At 47.2% G+C, this 10,781-nt stretch overlaps 1 protein-coding gene across 1 annotated transcript in view; it reads right to left on the reverse strand.

Moving 5' to 3' along the window:
• RSF1 (remodeling and spacing factor 1) overlaps positions 1–10,228 on the reverse strand; it is a 64,498-nt gene extending 54,270 nt beyond the window's left edge. The window contains exons 1-5 of the mRNA XM_015420708.1: positions 10,213–10,228; positions 8,533–8,624; positions 6,187–6,279; positions 4,579–4,784; positions 1,441–1,592 (exon numbers count right to left, since the gene is read on the reverse strand). Of these exons, the coding sequence (XP_015276194.1) occupies positions 1,441–1,592; positions 4,579–4,784; positions 6,187–6,279; positions 8,533–8,624; positions 10,213–10,228 (559 nt within the window). The remainder of the gene's footprint in view (positions 1–1,440; positions 1,593–4,578; positions 4,785–6,186; positions 6,280–8,532; positions 8,625–10,212) is intronic.
• Between the last annotated feature and the right edge of the window lie 553 nt (positions 10,229–10,781).

Genomic DNA, 10,781 nt, shown 5'->3' on the forward strand with positions numbered 1-10,781 from the left:
CGCCCCCCCCCCCCCCCCCCATAGCTAGCAATCCAAAATAGTCCAGTGGAGCCTGAGCGATGGGTGTTGCCTTCTGACACACTTCTGGTGATGTCAGGGGGTGTGGCATATGCAAATGAGCTATGCTAATGAGCTATGCTAATAAGCTCCTGCACCTCTTTTTCTATTAAAGGACCCCTGGATCTCTGCTCATTCTCTTGGACTCATGAAGCTGCCTTATACTGAATCAGACCCTTGGTCCATCAAGGTCTACACTTGCCTACTCTGAGTGGCAGCATCTCTTCGAGGTCTCAGGTCTTTCACATCACCTACTACCTGATCCTTAACTGGAGATGCCGGGGATTGAACCTGGGACCTTCTGCATGCCAAGCAGATGCCCTACCGCTGAGCCATGAACCCTCCCCTCTCATGTGACTTCTGGGCGGACAGGCAAAAGAATGAGCTGGTGCAGCCCGTTAGAAATTCATCCTCCCTCCTCTCCTTCTCATCTGTCAGCGACGTAACTAGGGAAGCACGACGTTAACTTCCGAGTGGCTTTCAAAGCTATTTGGGGTGCTGAGTTCTTAAGCAGACAGCAACAAACCCGTCTGAGGCTGCAATATGACCTCTTTTGGGTGCTTCGTTCCGTTCACTGCTCCAGAGGATATTTACTTTAAGGCACACTGTTAATGATTTCATGTTCTGGTGTGTATTGTTCCTTTAAATGCTTAGTTTGACTGCAGTAATGTAAGAAGAGTGATAGAGGGAGATCCGTGTATTTTGACAGGCTGCTGACTGAGAGTGTGGGAGGGGATGTTCTGAGAAGAATCTCTGTGTGTGTTTTTATGGAAGATTCTGTGTGTGGTTTGAAGAGAGAACATAGTCTGTGTGACTGGGATTTTGAGTCTATTTCTGTGTGAATAAGACCAACAGTTTAGCCAGTGTGACTAAGAGAGTTGATTCTATTCTGTGTGAATAAAACAAAGAGACTAGCCTGTGTGGCTATATATATGAGTGAGAGAGTATACCGAGTGTATAAGCATGTCAGAGTGGCGTTTGAGAGACTGTGTGGTGCCAAGCTTTGCCAGTTATATTTACAAGTTATATTTACAAGTTCCTTTCTTCAGCAACAATTCAAAATAACCAGAAACCTATTTTGTTCTTTATTAAATAAATCAATTTTTGTTTAAACTTATCCCAGAAACCAGTACAGTCCTTCCTCAGGGCCACATAGTCCTCTGAAGTGCCCAGATCCTAGGTCACACTAGGATCTGGGCACCAAAAGAGAGAGAATTGGAATTTCTAATTCCTGGTGGCAGCAGAAAACTACCAAGTTTATATACACAGAGAGTGTTTAAAGGTTTCCCCAATAAGCAAGCACCTCACCCACACCCATTATTTGAATACAAAATTTGCCAGAATAGCAAGGCCACAAGGCCTAGGCTCAAAAAGTAGCAGGACCTTGGGCCGACGTCCCTTCCTCCTTTTTGGCCTCTTCGTCTTCGATGCTCGGACTCTCTCGGGAGGAGCTGTCCTGCTGCTGGTTTTTCAGCAGTGCGGGATCGATTTGTGCTTTCAGGAGTTCCAGAGTTTCAGCCAGCTCGTTTCGGCTTCTGGATGAAAAAGAAGGGTATAACATGACATACAAAGCTGCCTTATACTGAATCAGGCCCTTGGTACATCAATGTCAGCGCCGTCTACTCAGACTGGCAACAGCTCTCCAGGGTCTTACGTATAAGACTTTCACATCAACTACTACCTGATCCTTTAATCTGGAACATAAGAACATAAGAGACGCCAATGTTGGATCAGGCCAAAGGCCCATCCAGTCCAACACTCTGTGTCACACAGTGGCCAGAAATACCAGTGCCATCAGTGGGGCCAGGACTCTAGAAGCCCTCCCACTGTTGACCCCCCCCCCCAAGCACCAAGAAGACAGAGCATCACTTGCCCCAGAGCCCCTAGCTATACCTTGTGGCTAATAGCCACTGATGGACCTCTGATCCATATGCTTATCTAATTCCCTTTTGAAGCCGTCCATGCTTCCTGTGGCAGTGAATTCCATGTGTTAATCACTCTTTGGGTGAAGAAGTACTTCCTTTTATCCGTTCTAACCCGACTGCTCAGCAGTTTCATGGAGTGCCCACGAGTTCTTGTATTGTGAGAAAGGGAGAAAAGTACCTCTTTCTCTACCTGCTCTTTCCTGGAGATGCCAGGTATCAAATCTGGGACCTTCTACAATTACATATATTGGAGAAAGTAATATTGCCAATATGTACCTTCCAGTTTAGGTCCTCAGAGTACAAGTAAAATCGCCTTACCGGGGCCAATGTGACATCAATATGTATCAGACATTGGCCCTGATAAGGCGATTTTACTTATACTCTTAGGATCTAAACTGGTACATATTGGCAATATTATGTCTCCCAATATATGTAATTGCTTCTGACACAAGGACAAATACATTTGTGGCCCAACAAACAAATTTCTCTGTGTGTCATTCATTTCCAGAATGGAACATTCCATTTTTGGTCCTATATCAATTGTTTACTGCCTTACAAGAGTAGCAGGGGCTTTGTGGTATGCTGTATTCTGTACTATTTGACCTCTGAAGATGACTCTGGTGGGCCAAAACGTGTCAGGTCACATATATTTTTATGAGGCTTTATTTGGGTTATTATTTTTTTGAAATAAACACGTGTACTTTTGTCTATTCCTACTGATGCTTTTAACTTTTGGCCCTTTACTAGTTTTCTAAACTTCCTTTGGAAGTTTTTGCTTGGTAGGTTTAGTTTTGCTTCCCCTCTCTTCGTGGGTACCTTCTACATGCCAAAAGATGCTCTACCATGGAGTCACAGACCCTCCCGTTATGGCAACAGCATCTTAATGGGGGCGGGGGGGATTTTTGTGTGTGTGTGTGTGTGTGTGCTTGCATGCCTGGAAGTCATGGTGACTTCTGTCGACCCCTAGTCGGGCTAGGACGTTTCAGAGAGGCGGCTTGACATTTGCCTGCCTCTGCCTCCCGGCCCTGGTATTCCTTGGAGGTCTCTCTTCCAAGTACTTGCCAGGACTGGCCCTGCTTAGCTTCCGAGATCTGATGAGTTCGGGCTTGCCTGGGCTACCCAGGTCGGGGCGGCAGTACCCTAAATTGAACTTGGAAACAAACCGGCAGCCAATGTGTTGGTTTCAGAATAGGCGAGATATGTTCCTGCAGATGGCCCTTGATGATAATCGGGCGGCTGCATTCTGAACCAGATACTGTTTCCAGGCGTTCAAGGGCAGCTCAACGTAAAGCACATTACAGCAATCCAACCTTAAGGTTACAAAACCAGAGACCGGCGCAACCCGGTCGGCTGAGTCTAAGAAAGGAGGGAGCCGGTGAACCGGATGCGGCTGACAGAAGACACTCTTGGCCACTACGCCACCTTGCTTTCCAAAGAGCACGGGGAAGGGGCTTCAGAGCGGGAGTCCCCAACGTGGTGCCCGTGGGCCCCATGGAGCCCGCCGACCCCTTCCCTGGTGCCTGCCCTCTGTGTTCTCAGAAAGGGGAGTTTTTTGCCCAGTCGTCCTTCTGATTGGCCGTTAGCGATCCGGTTGGCTGTGCAAACTTTTAAAAAGACGCTTCAGCGGCAACTGCCACCGCAATGCAGGGGTCACTACCGAATGTCTGAAGAAAAGCTGAGCGCATGCCGGGAAACACTCTGAAATTATGTGTTCCTTTTGAAAGGCATCCTGTTAAAAAGCGTTTGTGCCCAGAATATTAAAGAGTTCGCGTTAGAGTGATGTACGACCTCCCTCCCTGATGTTCTGTGCTTGGCTCCGCCTCCTGCAGCAGACATTTTGCGCTCGGCTCCACCTCCCACCGGTGTTCCCTCTCAGCTGAGTTGGTGCGAGCTGGCTCACAGTTTTTTACCCTCCGGCTCACACATTTCTGTCTCAGCTCAGGGAGGAGGGCTCCAGAGCAAACTGATTTATGCAGGAGCCAAATCGCTCGCTCGCGACTTTAATGCCGGCAGCTCCCAAAGTAGAATTTGTGCTCACGGGACTCCACAGCTTAGAGGGAGCACTGCCTCCCACAGCATTCATTTTATGGTTGCACCCACCACCCTGCGTCATGATGCCAAAGGGGGCTGCAGGTTCAAAAAGGCTGGGGACTCCGTGGCTTAGACCAAAGGCCTTACCACAGGAGACACAATGACTCTGTGTGTGTGCTAGTAAAAGGTAAAGGTTTCCTGTGCTCGAAAGCCAGTCGGATCCGACCCTAGGGATGCGGTGCTCATCTCCGTTTCCAAGCCGAAGAGCCAGCGCTGTCTGAAGACGTCCGTGGTCATGTGACCGGCATGACTAGACGCCGAGGCGCACGGAATGCTGTCACCTTCCCACCGAAGCGGTACCTATTCATCTACTTGCAATTTCTCGCTTTCGAACTGCTAGGCTGGCAGCAGCCGGGGCCAGAGATGGGAGCTCACTCCGTCACGCGGCACACTCGGGTCTCGAACTGCCGAACTACAGACCTTCCGGTCTGCAGCTGAGCGTCTTAACCACTTGAGCCATCGCGGCCCGTGTGTGTGCGTCACGCAACTGTAAACAGTGAAATACCTGACAATGCACTTCCACGAAGACCCGTCCTGATCATCCTGCTCTTCCACGTACATCCTGACGTTGTGCTCCTGATCCAGCTGGTACCAGTAGGTCAAGCCGTCCTTGTCTCTGCCAATCGGCTGAAGGCGCATAGCATCCGCATCTTCCTCGTTAATGACGTTCTTGAATTTTAGATTGTCGTCGAACTGGCACTCGCAAAGGTACTAAGAGGGAGCAGGGGGGGAAAGGACGGCGAGGTAAGCGATGCCGAAGGGGAGCTCTTTAGCCTCTCGCCCGCCCCGAACACCAGGATCAGACGGAACAACGACAAGGCAGTGCATTCAGGTTCATTTTTAGATCTACTGATGAGGTTACGCAGGGGTTGACAGGGCAGGAGGAAGATTTAGGCCACTTTTTACTGTGGTGCTATCTTTTTTTTTTTTTTAAATTGTGAATCAGATACCAAAGCAAGCTGTTACGAACATAAGAAGAGCCCTGCTGGATCAGACCAGTGAGTGTCCATCTAGTGCAGCATCCTGTCTCACACAGGGGCCAACCAGTTCCTCTGGAGGGCCAACAACAGGGCAGAGAGGCCGAGGCGTTCCCCTGATAAGGACATTAGAAGAGCCCTGCTGGGTCAGACCAGTGAGGGTTCATCTAGTCCAGCATCCTGTCTCACACAGGGGCCAGCCAGTTCCTCTGGAGGGCCAGCAACAGGGCAGAGAGGCCGAGGCCTTCCCCTGATAAGAACCTCAGAAGAGCCCTGCTGGGTCAGACCAGTGAGGGTCCACCTAGTCCAGCCTCCTGTCTCACACAGGGGCCAACCAGTTCCTCTGGAGGGCCAACAAGAGGGCATGGAGGCCGAGGCCTTCCCCTGATAAGAACATCAGAAGAGCCCTGCTGGATCAGACCAGGGAGGGTCCATCCAGTCCAGCATCCTGTCTCACACAGTGGCCAACCACAATTCCTCCGGACCGCCAACAACGGGGCACAGAGGCTGAGGCCTTCACCTGATAAGAACATCAGAATCTGACCCTTGGTCCAGCAAAGTCAATCTTGTCTACTCAGACTGGCGGGCAGCTCTCCAAGGTCTCAGGCAGAGGTCTTTCACATCCTTTTAACTGGAGATGCCGGGGATTGAACCAGGGACCTTCTGCATGCCAAGCAGATGCTCTTCCACTGAGCCACAGCCCCCTTCTATGGCTCTCCAGGATCTCAGGCAGAGGTCTTTCACATCACCTACTGCCTGATCCTTTTAACTAGAGATGCCAGGGATTGAGCCTGGGACCTTCTGCATGCGAAGCAGATGCTCTACCACTGAGACAAAGCCCCTCTCCATGGCTCTCCAAGGTCTCAGGTGGAGGTCTTTCACATCACCTCCTGCCTGGTCCTTTTAACTGGAGGTGCCGGGGATTGAGCCTGGGACCTTCTGCATGGCAAGCAGATGCTCTTTCACTGAGCCACAGCCCCTCTCCATGGCTCTCTAAGGTCTCAGGCAGAGGTCTTTCACATCCCCTCCTGCCTGGTCCTTTCTAACTGGAGATGCCGGGGATTGAGCCTGGGACCTTCTGCACGCCAAGCAGATGCTCCACCACTGAGCCACAGCCCCTCCCCAAGGACTCTTACCTTTAAAATTCCCAGCTTGCATTCGATGCTCATATCAAGGTATCCTTTCTTCTCCATCTCCCATGCCCAGGTGCTGTTGAACTCTTGACACATCTATAAGACAAGATACTCATGCGTCGACTGTGGAGGGATTTGACAGGGGCACGGAGAGGACACACATGCGCTGAGCATACTTTCGAGCATACAAAAAGGCATACTGTATGCTGCTCGGGGCTTATTAAACAGAGGCTGGGATAAACATTTAAGAAACGAAACAGGATTCCTATTAAAGGTAAACAATGCTCCTGAGTCGAGAACCCACTCGTGGTAACCCCATGGGGTTTTCAAGGCAGGGGATGAGCAGAGGTGGTTTGCTATTGCCTTCCTCTGCAAAGCAACCCCTGTTTCCCTTGGTAGTCTCCCATCCAAGTACCGCCTCTGGCCGACCCTGCTTAGCTTCCGAACTCTGGTGAGATCGGGCTAGGCTGGGCTATTATGGCTGCTACAGGATTCCCATTAGAAGAAAGGGACGTTTGAGGGTTCCTGATGTAAAAAACCGATTTCAGATGGCAGCAAAATAAAGTCTGCGTCCAGTGGCACCTTTAAGGCCAACAGAGTTTTATTCTGGGTATGAGCTTAATCATGATGATGGATCACCACGGCGAAAACTGTTATAGCTGCAAGATAGAAAGATGTAGATCCCCCTACAGTACAACAATGGTACCTAAAGCTATAGGATTTTTTATTTTAGATAAAATTACAGACACTATATCGCCAAAAGCGAATTCAGCCCGGTCTACTAGTTTGCTTGAAAAATGGTTACCTTTTATAGAATTTAAGTTTCAGACCATTAAGGATGTTAGCATTATGCAGAAAAGAAATTACTACGTGTCTTTAGTAGCCATTAACTGAATATATAAGTAGTGCCACACTTAGTTTAATTATAATACTCTTCTTTTTCTCTAACATTGGCTTAGCTCCTGTTACTGTTATTGTTCACCCTTGTTCATATGTCTTATCCTGTTCCTCTTTATATAATGTGTGTTGTAACCTTTGCAATATTACTGTAACCTTTATGTTTCACAATTCCTTCTGCTACTGTGCACTATTTTATATTTAATAATAAAACCTATTTAAAAAAAAATCTGGGTATGAGCTTTTGTGTGCACTTCCTTCAGATACACTGAAATGGAAGTTACCAGTCCATACATATAAGTAGCGGGTGAACAGCAAATTAGCGTACGGCATAATAAAGGCATTTCAGCAGATTATTATGCTGCATGCTAATTTACTGCTCACCTCTGTCTATATATATGGACTGGCAACTTCCACTTCAGCCTTTCTGAAGAAGTGTGCGTGCCCACAGAAGCTTGTACCTCGAATAGAACTTGGTTGGTCTCAAAGGTTCCACTGGACTCAAACTCCGTTCTGCTGCATCAGACCAAAACAACTACCCACCCAAATCTAGGTTGCGGCAAAGTAATTCAGGAAAACACGCTGGTGAAACCAAACAGATCAATATTATTATTATTTTTAATAAATATTTTAATGGGTTTTTTAAACATACAGATACCCACCACCTACAACACCACCCATTACCACTTGTACATAATTGCTTCTAAACAGCAACATAAACATTTTCTTACTTATCCAAGTTTACCAGCATCCAATATTTATATTAGTTGTAGTTATCTTTCTTGCTCCTCTCGGGGTAGACCTCTAACACGATTTTCAGTTATTCCTACCATAACATATATTAAACCTTTTATACCTATGTTTATCCTATTTTGTATTAACCTATATAAACTTTTCCTTCCCTTTTTAAATTTTCCCACTGGGTACTCATTATTTAGTATTCAACATTAAATATCAGTTCATTTCAAAAAATAACCAAGACACAGAACCAAAAAGGAACAAAAATCAAAAAGAGAACAACAACAAAAAGCCCTATTAACCAATATTTCACGTTCCTATAGGGATGAGAACCATTATCTGTCCTGTTTATACCAATTAACTCAGTTCATTTAGCACCCTTTTCGCTATATTTACCCAACATTTCAAACTGTTGTCTATATTAATTTGCTTAAACCTACCAAACATCAAAATATAAATGCCTCTAAATAAATAAATTTCTATATATTATCTTCATATATCTTCCTAGCCATATTTCATATTTTCAACTTTAAATCCCCCATTTAAGACCAGATCAATATTAGAGGCACAGCTTCACGACTGACAGAGGGCAGATGAACAAGGACTAAAACTGTTCTGGGGGAACCTTCAATGGCTGCCACAGCAGGTATTTCCTAGTTACCATACATTATCTGATACCGGGATTTCTAAATACAGAATGTTGGAACAGCGTACCTTGATCAAGTATTTTTCCCATCGGTCGGCAGTGACTGACTTCCCGATCTTTCTCATCAGTTTCAGATGAAGTTCTACCAGTTCTCTGGGAACTACAAATAGCAAGAAAGAGAAGAAACTTTACATATGCAACTGAATTAAGCTCTAATGTTGTATAGATACAACACAGGGTGTTGTATTTGTGATTTTAAAACTAAGGCCAACTAAACCTTGGGATTCACGGTGTACTGCAAAGGGAAAGCACGAGAGAGAGTTTCAAGTCCAGTAGCATCTGATGAGACAAGGAGATTTTCGTGTTACAGGCTTTGAGAATCCAAGCTGTCTTTGTCAGAAGGGAAAGCGGTAACTCGAGTTAGTGTGAGCTAGCTCACAGTTCTTTAGCCTCTGGCTCACACGTTTTTGTCTTAGCTCAGGAAGGATGGCTCCAGCGCAAACTGATTTATGCGGCAGCCAGATTGCTCGCTCACAACTTCAATGCCAACAGCTCACAAAGTAGAATTTTTTGCTCACAAGACACCACAGCTTAGAGGGAGCATTGCCAGGCACCCTTCAAAACTAGGATCTGATTCTTCCTTGAACTGAAGGGGTTGGAAACTAGTATTGGATGAGCAGAAGAAGGTAGACCACCTGGCCGTGTCTAATTTCTGGTGAACCACTTTCCACGGGACGGAGTTCTGGGAAAGAATGCTGGACTGGGTAGATCCCGGTGATATTCAGCAGGGTACTTCTACGGTTCTTAAACCACACTACGGTGCAGTCCAGGGGCAACTGGATGAGCCAAGATCACGGTGGGATCCAGCACGTTACTTCCAAAGTTCTTAAACGACACTACAGTTCCAGGGCAGCACGACTCTGCGCTGTGGACCACATGAAGAATCAGCAAACCACGTAAGGCTGAAGTTGACCCAACTCTATACTGGATGTCATCCCATTCACGCTTCTCACTCCCAGATGACACTGGGCACGTACTTCCGAAGTTGTGGTTCACTGCCAAACTTGCCCAGCACTCCATTACCTCAACTCTGACAGCAGGCTTATTTTTCGCTTGCGCGTCAACCAGAAATAAACTAAAGGGGCACCATCAAGTGGCAAAAAGCAAAGCAATGTCCACACTACACACCTGAACCATGGTGCTCTAGAGGCAGCGGATCCAAATGCAATTTGAGGACGGCAACCAGAAGGAAGAAGAAGAGATTGGATATATACCCCGCCCTTCACTACCCAAAGGTGTCTCAGAGCGGCTTGCAAACTCCTTTCCCTTCCTCTCCCCACAACAGACACCCTGTGAGGCAGGTGGGGCTGAGTTCTCTTGAGAACTGCCCTTGAGAGAACAGCTCCAAAAGAACTTATGACTGATCCAAGGTCACACCAGCAGCTGCACGTGGGGGAGTGAGGAATCAAACCCAGTTCTCCCAGATTAGAGTCCGTGCTCCTAACCATGACACTGGGAAAGTAACGTGTTCTTGATTCTCTCCCCCAACTTATGAATTCCGATTCCCCCCCTCAACTCCCCCCCAGAGATATATCCTAAATATAGCCTAAATATTCCAGGGAACTTAAATGCTCCGGTCCTACAAAAGCCCTCTTTCCTCATCCCCTACCCACCTCTTTTAGACAGCTTTCTACTTCAAATTACACTCATGGGCATTTTTTAGAATAGTCATCTGGCATAGCTCATACCACTCTTCCCACACATTGTGGTTTCACCATTTCAAGTAGCTACCTTCGAGTCCGGCAGCACCTTAAGAGACCAGCAACATTTTCCAGGTGTGAGTGAGCGGTCAAGGATCCAAGAGCTTCAACCCTCAAATAGTACCTTGATCAAGTATTTTTCCCGTCGGAGAGTCAGTTTGGTGTTGTGGTTAAGTGCGTGGACTCTAATCTGGGAGAACCGGGTTTGATTCCCCACTTCTCCACTTGCAGCTGCTGGGTGACCTTGAGCAAGCCACAGTTCTGTCAGAGCTGTTCTCTCAAGGACAGTTCTGGAAGGAGCTCTCTCAGCCCCGCCTACCTCCCAGGGTGTCTGTTGTGGGGAGGGGAAGGGAAAGGAGTTTGTAAGCCGCTCTGAGACTCCGAGTGAAGATGTCAGAGTCCCACAAACTCGGGCTCAACAACATTCCTTCAAAAGGATCAAGTTTATTGAGTTCAGTAGAAGCAGACCATCTGTGCATACATTCTGTGTAAAGGCTAACCCAACAGGCAGGAGAGGGGAAGATATACTGCGTTTGAAGCGGGGTAGGGGTGTGAGG

The sequence above is a fragment of the Gekko japonicus genome, unplaced genomic scaffold (genome assembly GCF_001447785.1).
Source record: "Gekko japonicus isolate JY-2015 unplaced genomic scaffold, Gekko_japonicus_V1.1 scaffold1409, whole genome shotgun sequence".
In the NCBI taxonomy this organism is placed as follows: Eukaryota; Metazoa; Chordata; class Lepidosauria; order Squamata; family Gekkonidae; genus Gekko; species Gekko japonicus.